At 39.7% G+C, this 18,212-nt stretch overlaps 1 protein-coding gene across 1 annotated transcript in view; it reads right to left on the bottom strand.

The window, feature by feature from the left end:
- The window catches only part of RFX6 (regulatory factor X6), a 62,635-nt gene extending 61,196 nt beyond the window's left edge, over nucleotides 1-1,439 (bottom strand). Inside the window, exons 1-2 of the mRNA XM_066248384.1 lie at nucleotides 1,214-1,439; nucleotides 760-916 (exon numbers count right to left, since the gene is read on the bottom strand). Of these exons, the coding sequence (XP_066104481.1) occupies nucleotides 760-916; nucleotides 1,214-1,433 (377 nt within the window). The 5' untranslated portion in view covers nucleotides 1,434-1,439. The remainder of the gene's footprint in view (nucleotides 1-759; nucleotides 917-1,213) is intronic.
- Nucleotides 1,440-18,212: the final 16,773 nt, after the last annotated feature.

Raw genomic sequence — 18,212 nt, 5'->3', positions numbered from 1 at the left:
TGCCTATTATTTGGTACTTTGGAGAAAATTTGTACTCCTGTTTCTTCACATTATGAGGAGAACTTTAATATTACATTTTTACTTTAGATCCCTCTTCCTTTTAGATCAATATTACAAAATGCTTTTATATAGAGAGCCAACTGATAAACTGTTGGTTTTAAAGGATTTTCCACAAAATCCAACTTGTGATATTTCACTATAATAAATCACATTGACAGGTGCTATAAAAATAGTTGAACATTTATTTAAGTTAATAGTGATATCTTAACTGATTTTTCTGTCTTCTATATCGTTCAAATGCATTTCATTTTATGACCAACATGCAATTTTTAATTTGCCCTCTTATGGATAGAGGCAATGTTAAGATTCTTCATCATTTTAAATTGTTTTTAAGATTTATGTTTTATAAACTCAAAACTGTCAAATAACATATATATATGTATGGAGCAAACTGATTTCATATTAAGCAAATAAGTCATAAAAACATTCATTATTGCTTACACTTGAATAAATTATAGTTTCAGTCAATAATGAACAAAGTGATGTGGTTTTTATTTGTACTGCAAATCATTTTCACTAGCTTATATGTCCCTATGCCAAATACTCAGTGAAAAAAGTGTGGGATAAATTTCTAATTGGTCTTTTAAACTTTCCACAAAAAAGTTTAAGAGAGAGGCAAAATGGGAAAAGCAAAGACTCTAAAGATACCGACTTTTAAAACTCAACGCGTGCTTCAATAGAGCCCGTTGGCGGTCTTACCACTGCAGGGTGAGCTGGGTCTGCTTCTTCTTGTCCTTCATGATCTGCGTGATGGTTTTCTTCTGGGACAAGGGTGCATCGGCTGCTTTGGTTTTGCTGTCGGGACTGTCCGAATCCTCTTCTTCAGAGGAAAAGTTATCATTGCTTAAATGCATTTCTGATTGCAAGTTGGAAAGGTGACAAAGAAAATCAGAATATAAAATGAACGAAGGAGCCTCTTAATGTACCTTTGCACCAAACCGGGTGGCTGTGGGGCCGGGGGACTGAAGGAAGACCTATGCCAAGTTCTTTAATTGGTAGTTAACAGATATTTTCCTGGAGGAAACACAAGATCCAAACAGAACATTCTACCTATCTGGATGTTTGGGGTGGGTTTACTTTTATTACTGGCTGCCTTTTTTTAGACTACATCATCCCTGCCCCGAGCTCATCCCGGGGGACGCAGAGCACTCACCGGATTTAACGCCCGCCCGCCGCTCCGAGTCGTCCTGCTCCGCTCTGCGCAGCGCGCCGCCCGGCTGCGCCCCGGCCGCCAGGTGCAGCCTGTCCTCGGGGTACGCCAGCGAGCCCTTGCCCAGGAGCTGCACGCAGCACTCGTCCGGGACTGCAGAGGCGCGTCGGGGCGAAGGCTGCGCCTGCGGGAAGGTGTCTTCCAGCGCCGGGACCTGGGCCATCCTCCTGGCCGCGGGAGACCTGGCACCGCCGCTCCGCCGGCTCCCCGCCGAGCCCCGAGCCCGGGGCGGGGCGGAGCGGGGCGGGGCCGGGGCCGGACCGGCGCTGCGGGGGCGGGGACGCCCCTCGGGGTCCCCCCCGGCGTCGCCCAGGAACGGGGCCTGGCCCAGGTACAGCTCCGATCGCCGTGGGAACCGGTGGCCCGGCGGGCTGCCCTGCTCCACTTGTCTGCGGTCCTGACAGCTGCTCAGCTCGGCACTGGCTTCCTCACCTGCACCCGCCTCGCCGGGGCAATGGAGTTCAGTCCCTGGGACCCTTTCCCCCTCTCCTCCCTTTCCCTCAACTTGCTCCCGGCCCGAGGACGCTCCCAGAAAGGCCACAGAACGCTCCACTGCCTTCGCGGGGCAGAGCAGCTGTCCCATCCTTATTCCCAGGAGACAAAAGGGATGCGCCCGCCTGGCAGCCTTGGCCTTGGGAGCCGGGGCCAGAGAGAGGAGGACTCCAGCGCACCGACCAGCTGTGCACCACCTAGGGCGGGTTTATTCATTCCCGGGACAATCCTAGGGGTTGGTGAGGGCTCTTCTCCCGGACTTTGAGACAGACACCGTCACATCACACGTGTCTAGACTACCCTGCTCGTGGGCGCACCGGGGCTCGGAATCCCAGGCCTCGCTTTTCTGGAGGTTCTGACCCTGAGCTTAGAGGGAAAGATGCGTTTGCTCCCATTTGCTGAACTTTGTGATTTAAACGCTTCCCTTTGGATTCCTCATCTCCTCTGCCTCTTGGTAGTGCGATGGACTTTTGTTAAAGTGAAAAACGAAATTACAGTATTCCATTTCCAATCCAAAATGGTGAGAGACTCACGTGTTGAAACTGATACCGTGTGCTCTCTTTAACTTGGAGAAATCAGTAGAAACTTGGAGTGGGTGTTGCCTGACTCCCACATAATCTTTCTTTCCATCAGCTCTTCTTTTCACAAATATGCCCTGTGCTTACTACAATATATGCACAGCGTTATCCAAAAAGAGCAAGGATCCTGTTTGAGTTCACATTGCCTCACCACACCCCACAGCCTGTCATGCTGTCTTGGAGTATTAGAAAGAGAAATCACTCCTGAACTTGAATTTAATATTACTAAATTACATCAAAATTTAACATGGAAAAAAACAAAAATGGGACCCAAGGTTGTAAATGGCTGAAGGGTGAATCATGGGAAGTAACACAGCCTAAGAGCATTACCTGGCCTAAACAGCCAAGATTATTAGTGTGTTTCAATTTTTCCTATTTTTTAGCACCACTTGTTGAGGAAGTCATTACCTCATTGCCAAAGGCTTCCTCCTTCCGTGATTCAGGCTGAAGCCAGCCACCCATCCATGCACCCAAAGCCCCTAGACTCTCATCCCCACGGGAACAGCTTTGCATATGGGTCTCTATGCAGGCCCTCAAAAGTCTCAGAGCTTTCTCAGTCCATGGGGCTTAGATCTATAATACTGAAGTTTAAATTATTCCCACTTTATAGGGACATTGTCAAACTCATTCTATAACGGGAATCCCAGTGATTAACTGTGTGTACATAATAAATCTGCCCACTAATATCACATAATCAAAAGAGAAACATTAGAAAAATACTGGGATCTATTTTTGAATTTTTAAAAATAACTGGACCACTTGGTATCCAGGCTGTGTGTGTGTGTGTGTGTGTGTGTGTGTGTGTGTCTAAGTCATACCAACAGAATATCTGACAAGTGAATATCTGACAATTATCCAGATGAATTGACCAATGGAAACACAAACCAAGAGTATTTAAAGCCCTCAGTGAACTTTTTGCCTTAATTTTAAGTAAACCATTTGCCTGACCAGGCAGTGGCGCAGTGGATAGAGCGTCAAACTGGGATGTGGAGGACCCAGGTTCGAGACCCTGAGGTTGCTAGCTTGAGTGCCGGCTCATCTGGTTTGGGGAAGGCTCGCAAGCTTGAGCCCAAGGTCGCTTGCTTGAGCAAGGGGTCACTCAGTCTGCTGTAGCCCCCGGTCAAGGCCACATATGAGAAATCAATCAATGAACAACTAAGGAACCACAGTGAAGAATTAATGTTTCTCTTTCCCTTCCTGTCTGTCCCTATCTGTCCCTCTCTTTGACTCTCTCTGTCTCTCCCCCCCCCCAAAAAAAAAAAAAAAATTAAGTAAACCATTTGCCTAACAAAAATAACATGTAAGTTCTTTGTGCATCTAGTGAGAAATAAAAATCAAGTAGACCTGTAACAAGTAAAGAGGTTGAATTCATACTCAAAAACTTCCAACATAAAAACCCCAGGGCGAAAGGCTTCACTGGTGAGTTACACCAAATGTTTAAAGAGGAATTAATGCTAGTCTTTCTTAAACTTGTGGGAAGCAGTGAAAACAATGCTCAAAAGAGAGGAAAGTGTGTCATTATCTTAAATTGACTATTATAATTAACATGAGTCCATGAGACCAATGTTTTAGAAACATGTAGTAATTGACAAATTATAAGTTCTCAGGTACAAAAATAAGTAAATGTGGAGAAACCTCTTAAATTAGTGATTCATAATATTTTGTTTTTTATATTTCCTTTAAGAAATGTATGTAAGTCACAGACTCTCCTTCTAAAGAGAAGAGGCTGATGAATACACTCACATATGTATATACATACAAAATTCCACATACAATTTGACAGATCCTAAATAAAAAATATCTGAAAAAATGTATTCTGTTTTAAGAAAAAAGCACAGTGATATCTGAGAAAAGAGATTCTTGGAAGTTACAAGAATAACAAAGTAAAGTTTACCAAAGTAACAAGTTTACCAAATAACAGTAAAGGGGAAAGGAAGTAAAGATTTGGAGGGAGTCAGATTCGTTTGCAATTATTCTCATTGTGACTATAGCCACTTAACCTTTTTGTTCCCTCTCTCTAAATTAGAAAATATAGTACCTAGTTATAGCGTATTGTGGCTGCTGCTTCCAGAGTCCCTAAGGTCCCTCTCACATTTTCTGACCACCCTTCCCCCCAGCTTCCACCTCCTTTTGTTTGCAGGAACCAGCTTCACCAGCTCTACCAGAGAGCACCTGAGACTCTTTGGAGAAACTGCTCTTGGCTACCAGACCACCATTGCCCACAGACAGACAGAGCCCAAGTGCCTCATTGTTTATGTGTCCTCTTGGTAACCCTTAGCCAATGACAGATGAGTAGGGAGAATAAAAGCCAAGTTCATTGACCTCATGGTGGATAAATTGGGGTTGCAATTTACATTCCAGAGCTACTTTCTAGGATCAAGCTGAAGCATCCTTTCCTGGACAATTCTTGAAACCCCATCCTTATTTAGTTTCTTCTCCTTCTCTCTCCTGCTATCCTTACTCCCTTACTTGCTTGTCCTAGAAACACTTCCTTCAGAATCACTTTTTGAAATGACTACTTGACTCAAGCTGTGCTGAAGTAGGACATTACAATATAAGGTTTACATAAGAATTAAATGAAATAAAGAAAAACCTAATACAGTAGCTGGAACAGTAAGTTCACAATAAAAGGTATCAAATATTTTTATTCTGAAATTTAGGTCCCTCTTAGATCTGGTAGACTATTTCTGGTTTCTTATAATCTGGAATGATCATCTATGAAACGTTCTTCTGTGAAAGCTTATGTCTTCTCTAATTTATTTTTTGCTTACCAAGATTACTACTTAAACGTAAAAAGTATATATTTTTTAGTCTATCTTCAGGTACTACATTTCACATTGTTGCTGCTGACAAGGAGGAAATTCTTGAGATGTCCTAAATCAAACTACAATGACCAGAGGGTGAAAGAAACAAACAACAGTTAGCCTGTGCATAGCTGTAGACCAGCTAACCAGAGGGCTCATGTTCAGATGTCTGCTGGAACTTCCGGATTAACTTCCAGGTGGCTATTTCTGTGATTATTCAAAAGAGAGAATAGCCAGGTACCTTCGAACACCATGAGTCTCAGCATGTTTACCCATAAACTTTCCAGATTATTGTCCCCACTCTAAAGGATCCACTCTGCTTCCTAGTTGGCTCTGCACATACCCCAGAGCTGAGCCCATTTCACCTTTTCCCACCCCCTTGTCTACAGCTCCTGTAAATTCTTTCAGGTGGCTTGACTTACATCTTTCTTTCCCTTCTCCTTCCCTTCCACTTGAAGTGTAAAAATGCTTACAATCTCAAGGACCATGGACATATAAGTCTTATCCACCTCGCAATACTGGGGGTGGTTCAGATTTCATGCCCCAAGATTGGTCTTTTTAGCTAGTATTTTTGGCTCAATAAAACTTTTCTTTAAAAAAGACTTTCAACCATGGCAATTAAATTTTGACTTAATGCTGTTTAAAATAAAAGCACAGTCAGTTATAAACATAACAGAGAATCCTAAAACACACAAAGCAAATATTGATTTTGACAAAGGGGACAAGACCATCCAGTAGGAAAAGAATAGCCTTTTCTTTTTTATTATAATTATTATTAATTTTAATGGGGTGACATAGATCAATCAGGGTACGTAGGTTCAGAGAAAACATCTCCAGGTTATTTTGACATTTGATTATGTTGCATACCCATCACTACTCTTCCCAGAGGAGATCACTCCCAGCCCCGGCCAGGAGACTGAGGCAGCCAAATTGTGTGGGGACAACCATTTCTGCAGCTTTGATGTAGCAGCCACTGGGAGCCTGAGTGTGGGCAATGCCACACGGACGATGTACCAGCTGCACCAACATCGTGTGCAGAGTCTGAAGCCTGTGGTGTCCTGCGGCTGGCTGGCTCCACCTCCCAAGGGGCAGAAGGATACCATGAACTCCCCGGGGGGCTCCACTATCTTCTTCCACTGCAACAACTGCTACAGCCAGGTTGGGGCAGAGACCAGCGTCTGCCAGGATGATGGCACCTGGTGCCAGCCTACCCCGATGTGCCAGCCAGGACGGAACCACACTGTGCTGCTGAGCGTCATCTTTGAGGGCCTGGCGCTGGTGGCTCTGGTGGTGCTGGTCTACGTGCTGCTGCGCCGCAGGAAAAGCAACCCGGCCATCTGGACTTCGCGGCCCTGAGGGGGGCCCTGTCGGCCAGTCACTCAGTGCACCCAGCCACCCTGGGGCCAAAGACCAGCCTCCCAGAAGAAAGCCCTGACTCCCAGAGTATGCACCCTAGTACCTCAATCTCCACATCCTTAGCACCTGGACTTGGACACCTGGTAACTGAGCCTTTAATGCCTGTGGACCTGAAGCCTGGTGCCCTGCTCTGTCACCTCGGACCCCGACCCTGACCTCTAACTGCAGTTTCTGAGGCCCTGTTCTCCAAGTACTTGCAGCTCTAATTCCCAAGACTCAGGACTCCAGGCCTGTGAATTCTAACACCTGTCCCCCAGCCCTAGTAATCCAGTATCTGATACTCAATTGCCAGTACCTCAGATCTGGTATCCAATGCCCGTGCCTGTGGTCCCTGATGTACTGAGACCTGGTGCCCCAGCACTGGAGCCCAGCACCCAGCTGCCTTGATTCCCAGACTTTGGGGGCCCCAGCCGAGACTGCAGGTGGGCACAGTCCAGGGTGTGCAGAGGCCATAGGACCTCCAAGTAAAGAATCACCCTCTGAGCTTTCAGGCTTATAATTGTAATTCTTCTGAAATGTCACTTAAAACACCCTTTCCTGCCCATATGAGGAGAAAACACGCCTGTGGTGCTTCCTCAAAAAAAAGGGAAAAAAGAATAGTCTTTTCAATGCTGAAAGAATTGAATATCCACATGCAAATCTGAATTTCAGATTCCACATGAATCTGAAACCTTCTGTCATAATATATACAAAAATTACTTCAAAATGGATTAAAGATTAAATGTAAGAGCTAAAACTATACAACTCTTAGAAGGAAACTGGGTGTAAATTTTCTCATGACCGGATGCAGCAAAAGCAGTGATAAGAGGGAAGTTCATATCACTTCAGGCATATATGAACAAACAAGAGAGAGCCCAAGTGAACCACTTAACTTCCCACCTTAAGGAACTAGAAAAAGAAAAACGAAGAAAACCCAAAACCAGCCGAAGAAAGGAGATAATAAAAATCAGAGCAGAAATAAATGAATTAGAGAACAGAAAAACTATAGAAAAAATTAATAGAACAAGGAGCTGGTTCTTTGAAAAGATCAACAAAATTGCCCTGGCCGGTTGGCTCAGCGGTAGAGCGTCGGCCTAGCGTGCGGAGGACCCGGGTTTGATTCCCGGCCAGGGCACATAGGAGAAGCGCCCATTTGCTTCTCCACCCCTCCGCCGCGCCTTCCTCTCTGTCTCTCTCTTCCCCTCCCGCAGCCAAGGCTCCATTAGAGCAAAGATGGCCCGGGCGCTAGGGATGGCTCTGTGGCCTCTGCCCCAGGCGCTAGAGTGGCTCTGGTCGCAACATGGCGACACCCAGGAGGGTCGCAACATGGCGACGCCCAGGATGGGCAGAGCATCGCCCCCTGGTGGGCAGAGCGTCGCCCCTGGTGGGCGTGCCGGGTGGATCCCGGTCGGGCGCCTGCGGGAGTCTGTCTGACTGTCTCTCCCTGTTTCCAGCTTCAGAAAAATGCAAAAAAAAAAAAAAAAGAAAAGAAAAGATCAACAAAATTGACAAACCCTTGGCAAGACTTACCGAGAAAAAAAAGAGAAAGAACTCATATAAACAAAATCCAAAATGAAAGAGGAGAAATCACCATGGACACCGTAGATATACAAAGAATTATTGTAGAATACTATGAAAAACTTTATGCCACTAAATTCAACAACCTAGAAGAAATGGATAAATTCCTAGAAAAATACAACCTTCCTAGACTGAGTCAAGAAGAAGCAGAAAGCCTAAACAGACCTATCAGTAGAGAAGAAATAGAAAAAACCATTAAAAACCTCCCCAAAAATAAAAGTCCAGGCCCTGACGGCTATACCAGTGAATTTTATCAAACATTCAAAGAAGACTTGGTTCCTATTCGACTCAAAGTCTTCCAAAAAATTGAAGAAGAAACAATACTTCCAAACACATTTTATGAGGCCAACATAACCCTCATACCAAAACCAGGCAAGGATGGCACAAAAAAAGAAAACTACAGACCAATATCTCTAATGAATACAGATGCTAAAATACTAAACAAAATACTAGCAAATCGAATACAACAACATATTAAAAAAATAATACATCATGATCAAGTGGGATTCATCCCAGAATCTCAAGGATGGTTCAACATATGTAAAACGGTTAACGTAATACACCATATCAACAAAACAAAGAACAAAAACCACATGATCTTATCAATAGACGCAGAAAAGGCTTTTGATAAAATACAACACAATTTTATTTTAAGACTCTCAACAAAATGGGTATAGAAGGAAAATATCTCAACATGATAAAGGCCATATATGATATACCATCAGCTAACATCATATTAAATGGCACAAAACTGAAGGCTTTCCCCCTTAAATCAGGAACAAGACAGGGTTGTCCACTCTCTCCACTCTTATTTAATGTGGTACTAGAGGTTCTAGCCAGAGCAATCAGACAAGACAAAGAAATAAAAGGCATCCATATTGAAAAAGAAGAAGTAAAGGTATCACTTTTTGCAGATGATATGATCCTATACATCAAAAACCCCAAAGAATCCACAAAAAGACTACTAGAAACAATAAGCCAATACAGTAAGGTCGCAGGATACAAAATTAACATACAGAAGTCAATAGCCTTTCTATATGCCAACAATGAAACAACTGAGAACGAACTCAAAAGAATAATCCCCTTCACGATTGCAACAAAAAAAATAAAATACTTAGGAATAAACATAACAAAGAATGTAAAGGACTTATATAATGAAAACTATAAACCATTGTTAAGGGAAATCGAAAAAGATATAATGAGATGGAAGAATATACCTTGTTCTTGGCTAGGAAGAATAAATATAATCAAGATGACTATATTACCCAAAGCAATATACAAATTTAATGCAATTCCCATCAAACTTCCAATGACATTTTTTAAAGAAATGGAGCAAAAAATCATCAGATTTATATGGAACTATAAAAAACCCCGAATAGCCAAAGCAATCCTAAAGAAAAAGAATGAAGCTGGGGGCATTACAATACCTAACTTCAAACTATATTATAGGGCCACGACAATCAAAACAGCATGGTATTGGCAGAAAAATAGACACTCAGACCAATGGAACAGAATAGAAAGTCCAGAAATAAAATCACATATATATAGTCAAATAATTTTTTATAAAGGGGCCAACAACACACAATGGAGAAAAGAAAGCCTCTTCAATAAATGGTGCTGGGAAAACTGGAAAGCCACATGCAAAAGAATGAAACTGGACTACAGTTTGTCCCCCTGTACAAAAATTAACTCAAAATGGATAAAAGATCTAAACATAAGACCTGAAACAATTAAGTACATAGAAGAAGACATAGGTACTCAACTCATGGACCTGGGTTTTAAAGAGCATTTTATGAATTTGACTCCACAGGCAAGAGAAGTGAAGGCAAAAATTAATGAATGGGACTACATCAGACTAAGAAGTTTTTGCTCAGCAAGAGAAACTGATAACAAAATAAACAGAAAGCCAACTAAATGGGAAATGATATTTTCAAACAACAGCTCAGATAAGGGCCTAATATCCAAGATATACAAAGAACTCATAAAACTCAACAACAAACAAACAATCCAATAAAAAAATGGGAAGAGGACATGAACAGACACTTCTCCCAGGAAGAAATACAAATGGCCAACAGATATATGAAAAGATGCTCATCTTCTTTAGCTATTAGAGAAATGCAAATCAAAACTGCAATGAGATACCACTTCACACCTGTTCGATTAGCTATTATTAGCAAGACAGGTAATAGCAAATGTTGGGAGGCTGTGGAGAAAAAGGAACCCTCATACACTCTTGGTGGGAATGTAAAGTAGTACAACCATTATGGAAGAAAGTATGGTGGTTCCTCAAAAAACTGAAAATAGAACTACCTTATGACCCAGCAATCCCTCTACTGGGTATATACCCCCAAAACTCAGAAACATTGATACGTAAAGACACATGCAGCCCCATGTTTATTGCAGCATTGTTCACAGTGGCCAGGACATGGAAACAACCAAAAAGTCCATCAATAGATGACTGGATAAAGAAGATGTGGCACATATACACTATGGAATACTACTCAGCCATAAGAAATGATGACATTGGAACATTTACAGCAAAATGGTGGGATCTTGATAACACGATACGAAGCGAAATAAGTAAATCAGAAAAAACCAGGAACTGCATTATTCCATACATAGGTGGGACATAAAAGTGAAACTAAGAGATATTGATAAGAGTGTGGTGGTTACGGGGGGGAGGGGGGAATGGGAGAGGGAAAGGGGGAGGGGGAGGGGCACAAAGAAAACAAGATAGAAGGTGACAGAGGACAATCTGACTTTGGGTGATGGGTATGCAACATAATTGAACGACAAGATAACCTGGACTTGTTATCTTTGAATATATGTATCCTGATTTATTGATGTCACCCCATTAAAAAAATAAAATTATTATTAAAAAAAAATTTTCTCATGACCTTGGATTAGATAAATATTTCTTAAATATGATACTAAAAGTATAAACAAAAAACAAATAAATTGAGCACCATTAAAATGTGTGCATCAAAGGACACTATTGAGAAAATGGAAAAACACTACACAGAATGACAGAATATTTGAAAATCAGCTCTCTGATAAGGGTCTTTAACTGGAAAAAATAAGGAATTCTTATAATTTAACAATAAAAAGAAAACAGTCCAATTTAAAAATGAGCAAAATATTTGAATAGATATTTATCCAAAGAGAATAAACAAATGACCAATAAGCACATGGAAAGATGCCCAATATCATTTGCTTCAAGGAAATGCAATGCAAAACCACAGTAAGATAGAAATTCACTCCCACTATGGTTTATAATTTTAAATAAAGAAAGAGAAAATAAGTCTTGGTGACAATATGGAGAAAATAGAAACTTTATACAGTGCTGGTGGAAATGTAAAATGGTGCAGTTTGGCAGTTCCTTACAAATTAAATATAAAACTTTCATATGACTCATTAATTACATTCCTGAGTATATAACCAACAGAACTGAAAACATATGTTCACATAAAAACTTGCATACAAATGCTTATAGCAGCATTATGCATAATAGTCAAAGTAAATACAACCCATATATCCATCAATTGTTGAATAGATAAATACAATGTGGTATAACCACAAAAAGGAGTAGTATCTAACTATAAAAAATAATGAAACACTGATACATGCTACAATATGGGCGAACCTTGAAAATATTATGCTAAGACAGGGGTCGGGAACCTATGGCTTGCGAGCCAGATGTGGCTCTTTTGATGGCTGCATCTGGCTCGCAGACAAATCTTTAATAAGAAAAAATAATAATGTTAAAAATTGAATCATTACCAGCTAGAAGCAGCGGTCATTGGGACTTGGACATGAGCTGCAAAGTATAGAATGGTGACAACAATTCCAGTGCCATGAGGACTTTTCCTGGATGTGGACTTTTCTGGACTCCTGCTCCCTGTGACAGCTTCTAACAGACTGAACTGTGGTTGGGTTGCATTTTTCAGGGATTTGGCATGGTGATGGGGCCAACTTGGACTTGGTGAACATGTTAAGGACACTACTCTTTTATGGATTCTTGCTGTATTGGCCAAGAGTTTGCCTAAAGGCTTTTAATCACTGTAAAAAAAAATAGAAGACTGGATAAAGAAGATTGGGCACATATACACCATGGTATACTATTCAGCTAGAAGAAATGATGACATCAGATCACTTACAGCAGAATGGTGGAATCTTGGTAACAGTATGCGGAGTGAAATAAGTGAATCAGAAAAAAACAAGAACTGCAGGATTCCATACATTGGTGGGACATAAAAACGAGACAAAGAGACATGGACAGGAGCGGGGTGGTTATGGGGGGTGGGGGGAGGGTAGGAGGGAGAGGGGGAGGGGGAGGGGGAGGACGATCTCTCTCTGGGTGATGGGTATGCAACAGAACTAAATGACAAGATAACCTGGAAATGTTTTCTTTGAATATATATACCCTGATTTATTGATGTCACCCCATTATAATAAAAATTTATTTATAAATTTATTTATTTATATATATAAAAAACATTCTCATGTGTTACAATCCATTCATTTCCTACCGCTTATGTTCATGGTTACGGGTGGTGGGAGCCAATCACAGCTGTCCCTGGGACAACACCAAATTTTTATTGGATAATGCATAAAGTACACGGGTTGTTGTATGGCTTTCATGGAATTACATTTTAAAATATGTGGTGTTCATAGCTCTCTCAGCCAAAAAGTTTCCCAACCCCTGTGCTAAGTGAATGAAGTCAAATATAAAAGATCTCGTATTATATAATTTCGTTTATATGAAATGTTCAGGATAAACAAATCTATAACAACAGAAAGTAGGTCAATGATTGCCAGAGGCTGGAGTTATGAGGTAATGGAGGGGGACTGTTTAATGAATGTGGGGCTTCATTTTTGGGTAATAAAAATGCTCTGGAATTAGTAGTGATTGTTGCACAATATTGTAAATATGCTAAAAATCACTTAATTATGCACTTTGAAATGGTTAAAATGGTGTATTTTATCTCAATAAAGAAAATTTTAAATATGCAAGGTCTTTATTAAGAAAGAACTTTAAAACTCTGCTGCATTTTTACCAGATAAGACTTACTTCTTAGTTCAAGACTGTTTCGAAGGTAATTTACAAAGTTTGAACACATCACAGTCTAATTCATAAAATAGGAGCGATCAGTTTTACTTTTGTCCTGTAAATTTCAACTAATTATATTTCTATTCCATTACTTCTTCAAATCTAATTTTTTCATCCTTCAATCTTTGTTGTGCCATGTTAAATTTTCTTTTGTCCTTATTGCATTTAGGATGAGAAGTAATGAGAAACAAATTTTCTTTTGTCCTTATTGCATTTAGGATGAGAAGTAATGAGAAACAGAGAACAAAGAGGAGAAAGAAAGAAAAAGAAAAGTCAGGAAATGGATTAGAAGATTGAGACAGTTGAGAGAGAAAGAAAAAATATATATATCCAGTAGATTAGAACTTAAGAGACCAAGTTGATGACTTCAGTCTCCATGTGGGCAGAAAACCCATTTTATCACAATTGCAAATCAATGTAAAAGGTAAATTAATTTAGAGAAAATCCAGGGAAAGGATTTTCTAGCAAGCTATAGCCAGATTTTCTAGCAAGCTAAGCTATGACAGTGATCAAGGCCAGGAAAGAGAGGGAGTGTGCAGTTGGAAATGGAGTGAATGGCAGGTACTAATGTTACTTAAAGGAAGAATTGGCGTTGCCTGGTGACAAATGAACAGGTTTTACATGGAATGGAAAAGTCTTTAAGGACTATCAAGGAAAATAAGAAGCACTTCCTATGTAAAATAACTGCTCAACTGGTAGCTCTGACCCTGCACCAGAACCTACTACAGTCATTGCCAAACAGTTACCACATAGTTTCAAGAATAACATTTTTTTATCACCATCATTACAAAGATGGGCTCTGTCTTAAGCTTAGAAAGGAGTTTCAGCTTGAATTAGGGTCCAAAGCTAATAACTCAGCCCTAAACCAGAAGTGTATCTATTGAAAGGATGCTGCTGAAACTCATTTAGATGTCTAGACATTTCATTAGATTTTCTTAGGGTTGTGATGAGATACTCTTCTTGTCTTGTCATTTTTCGTTATATAAACCCTAAGAGTGATGGGTGCTAATGTGTTTGATATGTCATTTAGAAAAATAAATATTCCAGGAGAGAAAGTACATAGGTGCTGGTTAGTTAATCTTATTACTTTTCTCTAGATTAAAATTGTTTCAAAATAAAGTTTTGAAAGCAGAATAAGTTATTTTATCCTCAGTAAAATTTGAGGTAAAAAAAAGTTTTTTTTTAAATAGATGATATTTTGATAATTCTAGGAAAGCAAATGTACAGACAAGATCATTTAAAGCTAGGTAAATATATGTTTTTATTATGATATCATTGTTAAACATGGAAAAAGTACACTTAAAATATTTTAATATTTATTTCTTTAGTTAAAGTTACTCTAGTTTTTATTGAAAGTTCTTTTGTTCAAACTTGACATCCAGTGTCCCAGTCACCTTTGTCTTTTACATACAAATAACCACTTACCTCTCTCTCCATTTCCAATAAAAAATAGCTTAATGGTCTTTTTTAGATTAATATAAAAGTAATTGTAGGTTTGCAATAGTGAAGAAAGAAAATAGATTAAGTTAATCTTATGTATGAATGTAAATAATATATTGTTTTATATGTATTTGAGAACTGCTTCTTCTATAAGTTATAATAAATACATATAGTAAATAGCAAAACTAGAACTTGCAAATCAAAATCAATATTAACTATATAAATATTATATGTATTATATATATGTTAAACAGCAGCTGTACATAGCAGATAGTAAATATTTGTTATGAAAATGAATGAAAAGTGATAGAAGCCCTCAATTCTCTTCTTCATTCAACTAAAATTAAATTATCATGACCTGGAGATTCAAAAATAAATTAGACATGATTTTTTTTTCCCTTTACTCTTCTTTACCTACTAGAAGAGGAAGATATGTTTGACTACAACATGGGAATTACTATAATTACAGTATGCACAAAATGCCCTAAGAGCAAAGAGGCAAGATTGGTTAACATAGGCGAGGGCAGCCTGAGTCCAAGGAGGGCAGGCAGAAGGCTTCATAGAGAGTGTAACATTTGAACTAGTCTGGAAGGATTGGTATGCATTCAAGGGTGGAAGACAAAAGGAATAGAATGTACAGAAGAACAGAGGCAAGAAAGAGCACGGCTGGTTGGAAAAGTCAGTAGCTGGGTATGGTTGAATGTTAAAGGCCATTGTGGTACATGCTGGATCTTAAGGGGCTTGTTCAAATTAAGGAATGTGTACTTTATAATAATTAACAATAACAAATCATCTAGGGAGGTTTAAGAAGAAAAATGAGTGGAGGAGGAAAGCTAGAAAAACCAAATGATAAAATGAAGGTTTGAACTTGGGTAATGGCAATGAAGGCAAAAAGAAGAGTGATTCGAGAACACATTGAGGATGCATACATAATGATTGTGATAGATTTTTTTGCAGTAATGGTCCCCAATGATTTAGGCATCCTACACCCATGTCTTCAGGTAATCCCCTCCTATATTGTCTCTGAACTTGATTACTAGCAAGCATGCAAGCAGAGGCATGAAATGTACTTATACTCTTGGGCTTCACTTGTTTTGCTGATGCTGGAAAACCTGAGATTGCCACTATGTGGCCAAGCCTGGTCTAGATTGCTGAAGACTCAGCTGACAGGTAGAATTAATCAATAGCTAGTACCAACTGCCAGACATGTGAATGATGTAAATGAAGCCACTCTGAAATACAAGACTTAAGCTGACCTGCTAGCTGAGTGTGGCTTTGTGAGGTATTCCCGGTAAAACCCAGCCCAGCTGAGCTCAACCCAAATTGCTGACCCCATAGAATTATGCAGTAACAAATGATTGTTGTTTTAAGCCACTAAAATCCAGGGTGGTTTGTTACATAGCAAAAATTAACTGATGCAGTAATGAATTGGTGATAGCCTTGCATATCACAAAAGGTTGGTTGAACTTTTAGGGACATCAGAATAGCAATAGCAAGTGAGAAAAGTAATTATTTTGGAGAACACGTGCGAAGCAATTTTTTATTTCTGATGGGTTTTCTTATTGTCATTCGTGTGTCTTTAGGTGAAGAATAATAGAACATAAGGTGAGGGAAATTTTGAATAATATAACTTCCTTCAAAGGGTTCATATAAATATTAAATGCAATAATATATACAAAATCACCAAGTGAAAAATAATTGTTACCTTATAAGTCTATGTATATATGTAGACTACATGTACTTTATTTTCTATTTAACTTTTTAAGGAATTCACACAAGTAAGTTTACACATGCAAAGATACACAAATATATCCCATTTGAGGGAAACATGTGGGATGCCCAGTCACCCTAAAATAGCTCCAAAGAGTTTCTACACATAGGTGGCATATAATTTTCTGAGTTATATATTTCCTTCTATCTCTAATTCCAGAGACTTTTGCAGGTGCTTCTTGGAAATGTGGTGTCCACAAAGAAATACATACTATGGGTATAAACAGAATAAGATATTCCAAGTCTGAAGCCTTAACCCTCCAAATAAATTAAGCACATTTAAAGGCTACTCTCTTCTTTATTTTTGAACATTTTATTTACAGTATTATATATAACACCTAACTTCCTAGTGGCCTTTGGCTGAGGTGCATATTATTTCAGAAAACATATTATGTAACAAAATATACTATTTTTTCTAGCATAATGTGTAGTCTAAACGACGAAGACAATAAACTGCTTCATGTCGTATCAGGGTTCATTAGGGAGAAATGGACAAAAACATAATGCTTTTTAGTCCTAATATTCCTGTTATAATGAGGCAATAATGAAAAATAACAGACACACTGCTTGTGAGTCATGTTTTATCTACCATCATAAACAATATAAAATAAATTAGATCATTTAAAATTAAAGGCAGCATGCATAACATAATAATTTGCCCTTATTTTCTGCAATCAATAGCTGGCTACAAAATGTGTTTTTCCTCAGTGTACCACACTGTATATCATTGTACAGTTGGGAGAACATGGTTCCGTTTCTTAGTTCCTTGAATATTGAAGACTGTAGCTTGTATTTTTTCTCAGACTTCCAATCTTTTGTATTTTATAAAATTGACTTGTGAATATGTTGATTGTAATCATTTGGCTGTATATAATAAGTTGACTAATAATCATTAGTAATTTTGATGAATACATTGCCTTTTAAATATAATGTTGAAATCAATAACTCTTTTTAGAACTCATGCAATTTCCTCAAGCTAAATAAGATTAGTTTTGCTTAAATCACTAGTTTTATAACTTGTCACTGAATATGATGGATGACCATGCCTCCTAACTCCAGGCTGTGGTTCTAAGACTGTGTGTACAATGCATTTATTCCTCATCTCTCATTCTGTTTGATAGCTTTGAGCCCAATATATCATCGCTACTGAACAATTTATCAATTGGAAGAGCTGGGTAAATGCTACTCTTTCCACAACAGATCGCTTTTGGGTGCCAATAGAGGATAAATAACTATGGAATAATGTAGTAAGTAAACATTAGAACAAAAGAAAAGATAGTTTTTTATACCTAATGCAAGGGTTAAAACAGTATTTCTTTTTTTTTTTTTTTGTATTTTTCTGAAGCTGGAAATGGGGAGAGACAGTCAGACAGACTCCCGCATGCGCCCGACCGGGACCCACCCGGCACGCCCACCATGGGGCAAAGCTCTGCCCACCAGGGGGCGATGTTCTGCCCCTCCGGGGCGTCGCTCTGCCTCGACCAAAGCCACTCTAGCGCCTGGGGCAGAGGCCAAGGAGCCATCCCCAGCACCCGGGCCATCTTTGCTCCAATGGAGCCTTGGCTGCGGGAGGGGAAGAGAGAGACAGAGAGGAAGAGGGGGGGTGGAGAAGCAGATGGGCGCTTCTCCTATGTGCCCTGGCCAGGAATCGAACCCGGGTCCCCCGCACGTCAGGCCAACACTTTACCGCTGAGCCAACCGGCCAGGGCCAACAGTATTTCTTGAAGTTGTACTATCTGCAACAGAAATACCCGAAATACATGTGATATATGCAA

Source organism: Saccopteryx bilineata, chromosome 12, assembly GCF_036850765.1.
Source record: "Saccopteryx bilineata isolate mSacBil1 chromosome 12, mSacBil1_pri_phased_curated, whole genome shotgun sequence".
Lineage (NCBI taxonomy): Eukaryota > Metazoa > Chordata > Mammalia > Chiroptera > Emballonuridae > Saccopteryx > Saccopteryx bilineata.
This window is presented reverse-complemented; position numbering and strand designations above follow the sequence as displayed.